Consider the following 14815-nt stretch of genomic DNA (forward strand, 5'->3'; position numbering starts at 1 on the left):
ATTTGAAGGTCAAACTGCTAATGTTCAAATGTGCGCAATACATTCATGCAACTTTTGAAGAACCCGATTCCTATTCTAAGTAATTCTAAAATGTAATATCTACACAAATGCTTGAAAAATCAACATTTTAGTTTCTACAGATTGATAGTCTTGATGGTGACAGGATATCATTTTAACAAGGTATAAACATTTCCTGGATTATCCAAGTGCTGGTAAAAACTATCCTTACATCTATGCCACCAAAATAATCTGGGGGATTAGTACTTCCCTAAGTACTTCCCTAAGCATGTTGAGACAAGCAAATACAATAGAAGCATTCATTTCTCCAAATCCTCTAAAAAATCCTTAGTCCATCTTTTTGCCGCATTCCTGCTTTCTGATTAGCCAAAGGTTGTCACAAGACTCCCCCTTCTGTTAGCTATTCTCTTCAGAAAACTTTTTGAAGTAGTAAATCCTAGAGTGTATGGATGATGCTTCCTCTACTGAGAATACTTCAGAGAATATCACAAATCTAGACCTCCTTATGGAGGCAAATATCAATTCAGAAAATTGTGTCTTTATTGCTTTCTCTATTATTATTATTCTCTATTTATTAGTACTTCCCTTAGTACTTCCCTAAGCATGTTGAGACAAGCAAATACAATAGAAGCATTCATTTCTCCAAATCCTCTAAAAAATCCTTAGTCCATCTTTTTGCCGCATTCCTGCTTTCTGATTAGCCAAAGGTTGTCACAAGACTCCCCCTTCTGTTAGCTATTCTCTTCAGAAAACTTTTTGAAGTAGTAAATCCTAGAGTGTATGGATGATGCTTCCTCTACTGAGAATACTTCAGAGAATATCACAAATCTAGACCTCCTTATGGAGGCAAATATCAATTCAGAAAATTGTGTCTTTATTGCTTTCTCTATTATTATTATTCTCTATTTATTAGTACTTCCCTTAGTACTTCCCTAAGCATGTTGAGACAAGCAAATACAATAGAAGCATTCATTTCTCCAAATCCTCTAAAAAATCCTTAGTCCATCTTTTTGCCGCATTCCTGCTTTCTGATTAGCCAAAGGTTGTCACAAGACTCCCCCTTCTGTTAGCTATTCTCTTCAGAAAACTTTGTGAAGTAGTAAATCCTAGAGTGTATGGATGATGCTTCCTCTACTGAGAATACTTCAGAGAATATCACAAATCTAGACCTCCTTATGGAGGCAAATATCAATTCAGAAAATTGTGTCTTTATTGCTTTCTCTGAGAGTAGAAATGATCTGTTTCACTTAATTCCCAGAATGCCTTAGGTGTTTAACCCATTTTCATAACATGATGTTCAGTTTGTTGTCAAATCCATGCAAAAATGTTTGGTTATGAACTCAAAAACCATTAGTGTTTTCACATAGGAAAGTACAAAAACCAATTTCTGTATAACCAATATAGTGTAGAACAAAGAGTTTCACTTAGATGAAATGTAATGAACAATTGTCTGTTGCTGCTGAAATAACATGTCAGACAATGAAAGCCCGTGAGACCTAACCATAATTGAAAATATTAAAAAAATAAAATTATTTCACAAGTGCCCTATGAAATTATGAAGGGGTTTTAAACAAAGAAGACCAATTATTAGCTACAAATGAGTCATGGCTAATTCCCATTCCTTCAAAAGACAGGCTAGGCACTTCAGCTAGACAATGGGTTAAGACCCATTTTCTCTTCCCTCCCTAATTCCAAATGGGAATGAGGCCTGCTGGTTGCACTAGGACGCCACTGCATGATGGTGACCTTTCACCCATTACTTGCTCTGTTTACACGTGGTCACTTCTTAGTATGGAGCAAGAAGCTGCATTCAGAGGTGACTTCTGACACTCAAAGAAAGAGTTGGGACATAGGCAGTTCCCATTAAAAGGGGTAAAATAAGATCCTTGTGCAGGAAGGAGGCAGTAACTACTAGCAACAGGGGATTTTTCTTGCTGATCCTCAAATTCTACTTGAGTGATTACAAATCCAAACAACCTAGTTAGTCATAGAGAGGTCTTATTGCAGGGAAATTAAATTGCACATTTTATTTGAGCCACATATGTTAATAAGGTGTGTTGATGTGCTAATCACTAAAATAGTCATGTAAATCAAAAGCATTCATTTTGGGAACTGTTACTGACTAATAGAGGAAGTCTTAATTAATGAGACAAATTGTTGCCAAAAAACAGAGAACAGAAATGAAATACTGATGAAATTTTATTCTGTAAGCCTTTCCTGTCATTTATGATCAATCAGCTCAAGATCTATTTGCGTTATTGTGATCCTGACTATCTGAGAAACTGCACTGCAGGTATATGGTCAAGAAGGATTTCTAACCCCGATGTCATGTGCAGATTGGTGCCCTATGCTCGTCTGCACACCTCCAAGTTTAGCCTAGCTGCTGGTCTGATACTGGAGCTTCAGCCAATCCCAGATTATTCAAGATCACCTTTCCCATCCCTGGAGGCCTCCAGAGAGTGAGGGGAAAGTTCCTGCGAGAGTCATAGTTGACTCGAACCTGATATCAGAAGGACAGGTGGGTTAACTTTAGCCACGCCAATAACAAGACCACAGATGACCTCACATCACCTAGGGGACACTCTAGGTCGACTGTTATGGCCATGATGTGACATTGCTTTGCACTGATACAACCTAACATCTGAGATTCTATCCCTAAGAGAGTACAGAGGAAGTATGTGATCCAAGGACTTTTAAATTATTGTAAAAGTTAACTGGACGTTTAAGGGACTTTTGTAGAGCTAACCGCCCAAAGGAAATTGAGTTGTTCATCTTTCTTAAGCCATCCTATTTGGGGCTGTAAATCAGAGAGTCCGTAAACTTTACTTATGTTGCATTGGCAGTCATTGGTGCCCCTTGATTTTATGTCTTTATGTTTTGAAAAGACAAACCTTAATGGGTAATCTGTGGCAGTTAATTAAGAAAAGTTTAGAAAATGCACTCAGGCAATAGTTTCTGCCACATTTGATTTTCCCCTGTGGAAATTGATTTCAGGAGACATTGTTGTGCAAACAATAGATGTCATGACGGAGCTTTAGAAGTAGGTTCTAAAATGTCTCCGCTAACTCACAGCTTTGCAATTCTTTCTGCAGCTCAGCCCTTCATATGCATGCAGGGGTCCTCAGTAAAAAAGAGGGCCATGCATTACTGGGTACACTTGAGTCACAAATGAGATTTTTGTGGGACTTTAGAGGATACCATGGCTCTTTATCTCTCTTAGGAACTGTCAGTGGTAATTTATGTTCCTAGAATAAAGCCAAATTAAAGCTTAAAATGTTTGAGAAGCAGCATGGCATAATGGATAGAACATGGGCCTGGGAGGCAGAAGATCATGGACTCTAATACTGGCTCAGCCAATTTTCTGCTGTGTGGTCTTGGGCAAGCCACTTCACTTCTGTATGCCTCAGTTACCTCATCTGTAAAGTAGGGATGAAGACAGTGAGCCCTGTGTGGGAGAAGAACTGTTGCTTGAATCCACCCCAGTGCTTGGTATAATGTTTGGCACCTAGCAAGCACTTAACAAATATCACAGTTATTATTATTCAGGGCTAAGTCAGCTGGAGAGTCTGCACTGGCTAGACTTGTGTGTATTTGCCCTCCTGCCATTAGATGGATATTGCTAGGACCATTTTAGTCTAGAACTGAGGGCACAGCAAAGGTAAGGGTGGGAAGAAGAGGAATACTGCTGTCTGTAGAGCTTCTGTTGGTCCCATTAACATTTGGGTTCAGAGGAGGGCACAAGTCCTCTTGAGGGGGGTGGGTCCACAGCAGCTGCCCTTTTTAGTCAATGATTAATGTGGCCCTGCAGCCATCCTGGGCATCAAGAGCTCCAGTCCTCCAGAACTGAGTCATCCTAGAATTCTGGGGTTGATTAAAGAATTAGCAGTCACAGTTAACACTGTGGGAATGATGAGGGAGAAGAGAGGGAGAGAGAGGAATGGAGTTGCAATAAATTCCAGCTGCTGGGATAAACAGTGGCTCCTGCTGCCACTTAATATTGGCTTTGGGGATATCAGAATGTTCCTATAGGAAGTGGGGAGAGCACAGGGCACCAAAGAGAAAAAAAGGACACTGACAGTTGAGTAAAGAGATAATCTGAGGAAAACATTTCTAGCTTGCCAAGGTGACATACTAAACCACTACAACTTGGTGTGTGTTTTTGGAGAATAATCTATTTAATTAAGAACTCACTTCAATTTCAGAAATGTTCCAAACAGATTTATAAATATACTTATGGTGTTTAGCTACTGAGTTCCAGGAATATGCTCTGAATTTCAGTCTCCTGAAACAAAAAAAATCTATGCTAGAAAGGGAAAAGATACACAAAAATCTATGGGGCAACTTTGTAATGAATACTCTACCTCATTAAGAAATTGGAGCACTTATCTTAAAGCAGTATTCTACATCACATTAACCATTGTTCTATGTTTTACTTGTGCCTAATTCTAGGAATCTGGAAATTCAAATAGTGAACCCATCTTCTCTGGAAAGCTTTAACAATAAGAAGACACATGGCTAAGGCAGGTTAACTCTGAATTTGGATGGGACAGAGAACTTTGAATGAATGCAAGCTATGTTGTTTTGCCCCCATTTCTACATACTGCAGCAATGCAAGGTTGAAAGGTTTATTGTTTGCTGCTGGGAGACTCTATGACAACCAGAAAGCCATGAGATATAGAGAGATTTTCCATTTTCCCAGGTCTCCCCCCTCAACTCCCAGGACTGAACACAAAAACAGGTGCTCAGGGAAAGATTTTACACTGCCTATCACACAGCAGCTAAAGAGCTCTTCCTGGGAGGCCAAAACTTTGTACAAACTTACATCTGGGTGAAAGGGAAAGTCCAGTGGGGGGCCAGGAGGTGGGTGTTTCTCTCAACCTGGTGCTGAGGGAAATTGTGCCTCTTTGTGTGAAGGGGTATGAGGGTGGGCTACTTAAGAATCATTCAGGAGGTAGACCAAATGATCTTCCTAGGCTGTGTTCTTCAGAAGGAGAAGCCAGGAGGGAATCATTAAGCTAATCCAACTTTATGGACTACATCCTAATGCTTGGCAAATTCCCCAAAGATCAGTTGTTTTATAGGCAGTTTTACAAAAATACTCTCCCCTTTCTCAAGTCTATTGGCACTTGCTAGTAAAGAAGGACTGGGGCATGGGATGGAAGCAGGGTGGGTCAACATCCCACCTGGTTATTTCTCAGGGATTCACAACTCAGAAGGAGAAAACAGGGAAGCTCTCCTGGACTTCCCTGAGTATTACCCTCTCTTCTCTGATCACCTCCCTCGCCCCGGTCCCGGGAAGAAAAAAAGCTAGATGGGTTTTTTGGGGGTGGGGGGAGAACTCATTACTCAGCCCAGGATGGCCTTCCTAATCACCCATCTCCCATCATACAAAGTGCTCCAACCCTTTGACAGGAACTGGAGAACATTTCCTGCTCTCCCTCCTGCTTTTTTCCAGTTTACCAGACTTCAAGAGGTATTGAGACTCTGTGGGGCTCTCTCCCTTTCACCCCTAACCCAATAATTGCAACTAAACTGCTCCCCTCCTCCTTTCCCCCACTGCCACCCCCAGTTTCAATCTCTTTCCCCAGATATTTTGCCTGTGGAACAGCGAGAGACCAGGCTTGGTAGTCAGAAGACCTGGGAAAAGAGGGTCTGCGCACATGAGAAATAACATGCAGTGAGTGCTGAGCACCTACTGTATCCCACTCCTGAGTTCAATTTTGGGGGCCTCATTGATGAGCAGAGCATCCCCACTAATCGCATCCTGACTGGAGTAACCAATCAGAGGAGAGGGAGGATAGGGCAAATTGTAAACCAATGTTTTAATTGGAAGAATCATAACTACCAAAATTTCCTGTAAGCTGTTCATTTGTTGTAGGATCACAGTACCTCTCATGTATTTTTCCAGGAACCAGGCCCACATGCTACAGTTGGAGTAAAGGACATAAATCTATGAGGTGACTTCAAATGAAGAGTCATTTGGAATTGAAGAAAACTTGTCATCATCAAGACTACAGGAGCAATGACATTCCAAATTACATTTACTGCCGACATCACAGGCGGATTGTTCACTTTCAGTGTTTAGTGGTGCAGATTCAAGAATTGGCAAACAATGACTTCAATAAAACCAGAAGCAGATTAAGGTTTAGACTAAGGTTCCGGAAGCCAACCAGCCCGAAGTTCACTTGGATACTACATTCCCAGTAGCACATACGTACCCTACCTCGGCTCCTCCCTGACTCTGCCCATATGCTTTTTAGCCAAGCAGCAGCCATGGTAGAGAGAAAAATGGTGTATTTGTACATAAGTGTGTCTGAGCAGGAATGTGTGACAGACTGCATACTATTATCTGTTGAACATATTATAACAGATGAAATGCATTTTATATGTGTGTTCCCAGGCTAATAAACTGGAGATAGGCATTGTATATGAGTCACCTTTGTCTTCAATCAGCTACTATGATATTAACCATATGGTAGAGTACATAACTAGTATCAGTCATATAAACTAGATTTCAGAAGCGTTTCTAGAATTCCCTCAGTTGCAAAACTTAATTTTTTTCCATCAAGTTAAAGCAAATTTCAATTGTAAACATAGCTTCCCAAACCACAAAACCAAAATGGTTTGAGAGAGGAATGATGACTTAAAATAGGGATCAACAAATTTTAGATTTTAGATTCCTTTTTCTTTCTTTATGCTATGGCCTATAGAGGAGTATGATATCATCAAGTCTCTGGGGTCCAGTGTGAAACTAACAAATCTCTTACTAAGAAAACTTTAACTCAGTCTTTCAGAGGTGAAAGGCTAGCATATTCACACCACTTCACTTCCTGTGCTTTTCAGGACAAGCCTTATTTTCTCATTATAAATGTTCTCTTCCCCAAATAGATTTGTTTACAACAAAGTTAATGCCAGATTAAAAAAACTAAAAAAGTCTAAAAAAAGCTATATTCATTTAATATCACAAATTCTGTCAGCAATACTTAATTTGTTCTTTAATTTTTAATCAACAGTTCTAGGGTCTTCAGTCACAGTTAAGAAGACCCACTGAACATTTCAATTTTCCTTTAGCTTTGGGAAGACAGGATTAAAAATCGAATGGCTGTAAACTTTATATTTTCATCTTATTTTCTATTTTAATATTAGCAATTTATAACTATGATAAAGAATGTATTTTAAAATTCAAATAATCTCAAATCAAGCATAATTTCTAATAAAATGTCTTAATATACTCTTGGTGATAAGACTAAGAAAAAAAAAACTAGGAAACGAAGAAGAAAGCCTGTTTCAGGTATAGGTAAAACATAGTACCTGGGTGAAAATTCTACTAAATCTTATCTGCTTATATATTTCTTCTTATCAATCAATGCTAGACTTAATGTTCCAATAGAGTGCTTCTGGTGTACACTGGGAAAGCTTTAGCTCATGTAAATATGCTCAGGGAGAATTTTACCTCCAAGAGTATGAAGGGCTATATCATTGCGGAGTAACATCTGGGAAGATAATTTGAAGCGGGTGGGTCTAAGGAGAGAAGGGTGGAGCCAGGAAGTTTGCAAGCTTCAGAGTGTCCAGCTATCTCTGCATAGGTACAGGGTTTCAGGAATGGTCTGCTTTTGGATGACCATGTACAGTTGAGAGCAAGGTTTCTCAGGGCAGTCAGCATAATTTTCCCTGAGTATCAGACCTAACGAAGAAGAAAATCTACTGCACCCAGAAGTCCTCTTCTGGGAAACATGTATTCCCTGATATGAAGGGATGAGAGTGCTAATCTTTCTTCATGAACATTCACTGTTTCTCATTCAAAGATAGCCTCGTGTCTTTCTCACACCTGTCTCTTCCCAAAAATATTTTTCACTGGAGATAAGAGAATGTTGTGTTACTTCTTGCTTTGATAATATTTTTATCTATCCTTTGGCCTTTGGGAATTTTATTCCTTTGCAAAAAATGTGCATTTCAAGTTCAAAATCAGATGGGAATATTTACTACTGCATGTATCTCAAGACATTTATCATATGACATTAATAATTCATTTTCAAATAAAAAGATTACTTCTACAATTAATTTTTTTCAATTTGATGTTCCACATTGAAAAATGTAACCCAGTCAAGTGGTCTAAAATACCTTAATTTCATTTCAGTTTGCAAAATAGGCACTTAATCCAGGTTCATAATAAAATAACTTGTTGCCACTTACTTTGCTTTAGCTTCTGCATCCTCATAAGCCTTATTAGAAACATCGTCCAACCCTCCAATTAAGTGCTTGAAAGAGCTGTGAAAAGAAATTGCACTGGTAAGAAAAAGGATTTTTCCCTCAGTGATTTAAAACAAAACTCAGTCCACAGACTCCCATATGTAGTGTTAGAAAGGATCCTAGAAAATCAACTCTTCATAAACTGATATACCTTTTAAAATTTACAATAATTGTAGTATTTTTAAGTACATACTCTGTGCCAAGCAGGGCTCCTAGGGCAATAACAATTGTAGTATTTGTTAAGCCAAGCACTGTGTTAAGTTCTGGGTTATAACTATATAATCAGATCGCACATGGGATTCACAGTCTAAGTAAGAGGGAAAACAGGTATTGAATCCCCATTTTGCAGATGAGGGAACTGAAGCACAGAGAAGTTAAATGGCTTACCCAAGGCCACTTAGCAGACAGTTGGTGGAGCCAGTATTAAAATCCAGATCCTCTGACTCTCAGGCCCAAATTCATTCATTCATTTAGTTGTATTTATTGAGCATTTACTGTATACAGAGCACTGTACTAAGCGCTTGGAAAGTACAATTTGGCAACAGAGACAATCCCTACCCAACAACGGGCTCACAGTCTAGAAAGGGAAGACAGACAATAAAACCAAACAAGTAGAGATGCATCAATAGCATCAAATTAAATGGAATTATAGATATATACACATCATTAATAAAATAGAATAATAAATATGTAAACATATACACCAGTGTTGTGGGATGGGGAGGGGGTAGAGCAGAGGGAGTAGGGGTGATGGCGAGGGGAATAGGAGCAGAGGAAAAGGGGGGCTTGTCTGGGAAAACCTCCTGGAAGAGGTGAGCTTTCAGTAGGGCTTTGAAGGGGGGAAGAGAGCTAGTTTGGCAGATCTGAGGAGGGAAGCCATTCCAGGCCAGAGGTAGGACGTGGGCCAGGGGTCGACAACGGGACAGGTGAGAAGGAGGTTCAGTGAGGAGGTTAGCAGCAGAGGAGCAGAGTGCGCAGGCTGGGGTGTAGAAGGAGAGAAGATAGGTGAGGTTGGAGGGGCCAAGGTGATGGAGAGCTCTGAAGCCAATAGTGAGCAGCTTGTGTTTGATACGGAAGTGGATGGGCAACCACTGGAGATTTTTGAGGAGGAGGTGACATGTCCACAGTATTTCTGTAGAAAGATAATCTGGGCAGCAGAATGAAGTATAGACTTAAGTGGAGAAAGGAGGTTGGGAGAACAGAAAGGATGTTGATGCAGTAATCCAGTCGGGATATGATGAGAGATTGTACCAACAAGGTAGCAGTTTGGATAAAGAGGGAAGGGCAGATCTTGGTGATGTTGTGAAGGTGAGACTGGCAGGTTTTGGTGACGGATTGCATGTGTGAGGTGAATAAGGGTGGAGTCAAGGTTGACACCAAGATTGCAGGCTTGTGAGATGGGAAGGGTGGTAGTGCCATCCATAGTGGTGGGAAATTCAGGGAGAGGACAGGGTTTGGGAGGGAAGATAAAGGAGCTCAGTCTTAGACATGTTGAGTTTTAGGTGGCAGACAGACATTCAGGTGGAGATATCCTGAAGGCAGGAGGAGATACAAGCCTGGAGGGAGAGAGAAGCAGGGAGGAGATGTAGGTCTGGGTGTCATCTGTATAGAGATGATAGTTGAAGCCATGGGAGAAAATAATTTCACCAAGGGAGTGAATATAGATGGAGAACAGAAGGGGATCAAGAACTGACCCACTAGTTATTTCCACTAGGCCACACTGTTGCTCTGGGTAGATACAAGCTAAGCAGGCAGGACCTCCTCCCTGTCCCTCAGTCTAAGAAACAAGATAAGAGAGTTGGTAATCCCATATAAAGAGCCTCAGGGAAGGAGATTCCACAACCTTCCCTAAGCTAATTCCATGTCAAGATATTCTTCTTAGGTCTAGCTGAATGAACTCTCTCCTGCTGAAATTTAAACCCATTTCAGCTTGTCCTTACCTCATAATGATAGAGACCATCTGGTGAAAATCTTCTTTTTAATAACTTTGGTAGATATTTTCAGTAGTAATAGTATTAATATTAGTAACTTGACTTAAGCTGCCGAGTCATCTCTGACCCATAGCGACTCCATGGACACATCTCTCTCAGAACGTCACACTCTCCAACTGCAATCGTTTTGGTAGTGTATCCACCGAGTTTTCTTGGTAAAAATATGGAAGTGGTTTACCATTGCCTTCTTCCACGCAGTAAACCTGAGTCTGTGACCTCGACTCTCTCCCATGCTGCTGCTGCCCAGTACGGGGGAGTTTTGACTCATAGCAGATTACTTTCCACTTGCTAGGCACAGGCCAAACTAGGAACTGAATGGTTAGGCCTCTGCTTGACTCTCCCTCCCATAGCTGAGACTGGTAGAGTACTGGGAACTCTCCAGGTGTGATCCTAAGAGGGGATTAGTAGCTGCAGCTATAATAATTATTAAGAAACTTGTTTGGGCCAAACACTGTCCTAAGCATTGGTATAAAGACAAAATAATCAGATCAGACAGTCTCTGCTGCATCTCCCCTAGTAGATTGTGAAGTCTTTGAAGGTGTGAATTATGCTCATTATTAATTTTCTTGTACTGTACTCTCCCAAGCACTTAGTGCAGTGTTCTGCACAAAGTAAATGCCCAATAAATACAATTGATTGATCGATTGTGTATTTTTCTAGATCTAAAATAAATTGTGGTATGCTTTAAGGTTCTAGTACAGTACCCCAGTACAGTACTGGCTCAACAAATGCTGCTGCTGCCTGCACTGTTTTCCTAGAATATTGTTCTAGATATATCTCCCCATTCCTCAAGCACCTCCAGTGGTTGCCAAGACATCTCCGTGTCACACAGAAACCCCTCACCAATGGCTTTATTCTAATTTACCTCAATCCTCTTTCATTACAATGCAGCCAACACACTTGACTCTAACACCAACCTACTTATGGTGTGCTTGCTCACAGTAAGTCACTGGTTCTAGGAAAGTTGGGTATCTTTTCTTTATAGCTGCAGGCATGCCTGATGCAAATGATGATGGAATTATCATCTGTTTCCCAGGTAAGGCTTTTTTCCTTTTACCTGTCTCATCCTTCCTTCCCACACAACTATCCCAATTTGTTTTTTTTAAAATTCCGTAAATCTCCACCCTTGCATCATCTCTCAGTTCCCCCATCCACCCTTACCCGTTTCTGAAATCCTTAACCCACCCACTGTCTGTGTGTTCTTCCTACAATACTCTCACTTGTCCACCCTAAGTCCTGAAACCCCAAACCTGCCCTAGACAGATTTTTGCAAATGGAAACCTGTCTTGCTATGCCCAGCCCTGTCTTTTTCCTTTTGGGTGAGTCTCTTGACTCAGCATTGAGTGCCCTTCTGAGTTCTGTGTTTTTAAGAATCAATGTAGCATGGAATTTTTACCTGTCACTCCATATAAGAATCAACATGGCACCGGATTTCTGTCACTCTCTATATGTACCTGTCCTTCATATTTGAAGATTTGATGAAGCACCAGACAGGGTGTCAGACAGGACCTATACCTGACTGACAATCCACTTCAAACTGTGTACACAGAAAAGAAGTACCTTGTGGAACGATGAGTTTGTCACCAGGGACAATACTTGGTCCTTGTTTTCTAATCTGTTCCTGGTCTCTCAATCATCCTGAACTTCAGGGTTTGAGAACACCCACCTGCTGATATCAAACCAGTTTGTCCATCACAGTTGTCTCCCAACTGTCCACTGCTGGGCCACATTCTTTGCAACTTCAGTAAGTCTTGAAAATGCTTGCTTTGTCCTCTCTATTTCTATGTGCCAATTTTAATTCATCACATAGTAACTTCCATCATCCATCCTTCTCTCATGTCCTGTCCAGCACAGCCTTAATGCCAGTGAACTGACTATGGACTAGTATTACACTGGTTCTCCTGGTTTACCAGTTATGATGGCTCATAGATGATTTAGATGAAATGGCTCAAGAAAGAAGTTGCATTTCCTCTAGCAATTACAAAATGCACATCTACGTAGAATTTTGAAAACTCCTTATTTCCTACTTCCCAAGGAGGAAGGGAGAGAAAGAGAAAAATCCCATACCTCATGAATCTCCAAACATAGTAGCAGAGAATAGGATTTGTTCTGTTTTAACCTGAAGGTAACAGAAAAGGATTAACAGGATCGGTCAACTTACTGACTTGAGCCTTACTGAAGGCTAGAATAGATTAGTTTCATTTCCCCCTTATCTACATGGCCTGTCAGTCTCTTTCAGAAGGAAATTAAATTGGTCAAACCCAATTTACTCTTCACAAAGCCATGTTGGTGCCACCCAGAACGTTGCATTTTTCTAAGTGATAACACATTGATTGTTCAATGATTTTGTCACTGTCTTCTCTGAACAAAATTAAGATGACTTACCTATAAATACCAAGGTCCGCTTTTCCCATTTTTTTCCTAGTATTCTTACTCTGCCCTCCATGAGTTTTTTTGGTTTTTTTTACAACGACATTTTTCAAGCACCTATTATGTGTCAGGTACTGTACTAAGTGCTGGGGTAGATACAAGATAATTGGGTTGGATACAGTCTCTGTCCCACATTCCCCATCTACCAGTCTTAATACCCATTTTACAGATGAGGTAACTGAGAGAAGTTAAGTGGCATGCCCAAAGTCACACAGCAGACAGGTGGAGGAACTGAAATTAGAAACTAGGTTCCTGACTCCTAGTCCTATGCTCTTTCCATTAGGCCATGCTGCTTCTGAATTCTAAATCAACTTACTAGATCTCAAATGTCCCAAAATGCTAAGCATCCTTGGGATACTCACTGATCAAAGTATACTTTAAAATCTCTCTTGACCCATTTCTTTCTCAGATCCATGCCTTATCCTCTATTCTAGGTAGTTTTTAAAATCCATTATAGGTTGTACTCTCTGAGTTCCTAATCCCTGTTGATTTTTTTTAAAGGAAGATGTCCAGAAGTCTTTTAAAGGCTTCTCATCTTGGCCATTGCTTAGAAGCATGTTGTCCCTCCTTACAGGGGTGGGAAGGAGGTAGGAAGTAGGGAGTGTGTTTTCTTCCTTTTCCTGATCCCAATTTTAAAGATGAGGTAACTGAGATACACAGAAGTTAGGTGACTTGACTGAGGTAACATAGCAGTCAAGTAGCAAATTAGAACTCAGGTCATTCTGACTCATGGGTCCAAGCTCTATTCTATATCACAGGGATAGATACTTCTTTGTCCTTCCCTTTAGGATCCAGGCCTGAATCTTAATTTTATAGTATTTCCATTGCTTTTTTATACCTGCACAGTCCTAGATTTAAGCAACATCACTGCTAGCTCTCTTTTTCCATGATGGATACAGGCATATCCTCTTGCAAGAACACCCAGCCTTCTTGGATTCTGCTCTTAAATATTTTTTCCCCACACTGGATTTTCTTTTCCACTATCCTAATGATGTTGAATCTGATTTCCAGAAGTTCATTTTCTTTACCTTACTAATTAATTCATGGAACTTTCTGGATGAGGCTATATCTGGTTAACAGCTCAGCAGTTTTATAATTTCATTTAAAAAGTGAATGTTTCTCCTCCGTCCTAAACAGCTAAACTGTTAGTTTTTAATCTAAGTAAAGGGACTTGGAAACTTAAATATTTGGGTGAAATAGCAGCAAAGCCTAGTGGATAAAGCGTGGGCCTTGGAGTCAGAAGGACCTGGGTTCTAATCCCAATTTTGCCACGTGTGCTCTGTGACTTTGGGCAACTAACTTCATGTCTCTGTGCCTCAGTTCTCTCATGCATAAAATGGGGATTAAGACTTTGAGGATCATGTGGGACAGGGACTGTGTCCAACCTGCTTACCTTGTGTCTACGCTAATATTTAGAACAGTGCCGGGCACATAGTAAGCACTTGGCAAATATGATTTGAAAAAAATGCTATAAATTGAACTCAGGACACAGGAAAGCAATGCTGAGGGATTTATTTCTTAAGCAGCCTTTTGGCCAGGCTGATGTGGTGTGACCATACCCAGAGGCTGCCAGCATCCTTAACCACCTCTCTGACATACCTGTGCTTAAGACAGTGAACTGCACATAGTAAGCCCTCGATAAATTCCATTGATTGATTTATTGATACTATCTACTCCATCACTTAAAAAAGTGCTTGATACATAGTAAGCACTTAACAAGGACCATTATTATCATTATTTTCTTATTAGCATTATTAATGTAATGTTGGTATTTGTTAAGCGCTTACTATGTGCCGAGCACTGTTCTAAGCGCTGGAGTAGACATAGGGGAATCAGGTTGTCCCACATGGGGCTCACAGTCTTAATCCCCATTTTACAGATGAGGTAACTGAGGCCCAGAGAAGTTAAGTGACTTGCCCACAGTCACACAGCTGACAAGTGGCCGAGCGGGATTCGAACTCATGACCTATGACTCCAGAGCCCATGCTCTTTCCACTGAGCCACGATTATTACTATCACCATGATCACCACCAGTCTGATAGTATTTAGAAGACTTCTCTAAGTCCAACCAAGACAGTACTGGGGAGGGCAATGAGCTTGGGGAAAGGTTTTGGAAATCCCAGAAG

At 40.5% G+C, this 14815-nt stretch overlaps 1 protein-coding gene across 2 annotated transcripts in view; it reads right to left on the reverse strand.

Annotated features, from left to right (window-relative positions):
- Window positions 1-14815, reverse strand: part of PRKG1 (protein kinase cGMP-dependent 1) — a 1170280-nt gene that overhangs the window by 126115 nt on the left and 1029350 nt on the right. For both annotated transcript variants that reach the window (XM_029061208.2, XM_029061209.1), the window contains one exon: window positions 8212-8286. In XM_029061208.2, coding sequence (XP_028917041.1) covers window positions 8212-8286 — 75 coding nt within the window. The remainder of the gene's footprint in view (window positions 1-8211; window positions 8287-14815) is intronic.

This window comes from Ornithorhynchus anatinus, chromosome 3 (assembly GCF_004115215.2).
Source record: "Ornithorhynchus anatinus isolate Pmale09 chromosome 3, mOrnAna1.pri.v4, whole genome shotgun sequence".
Lineage (NCBI taxonomy): Eukaryota > Metazoa > Chordata > Mammalia > Monotremata > Ornithorhynchidae > Ornithorhynchus > Ornithorhynchus anatinus.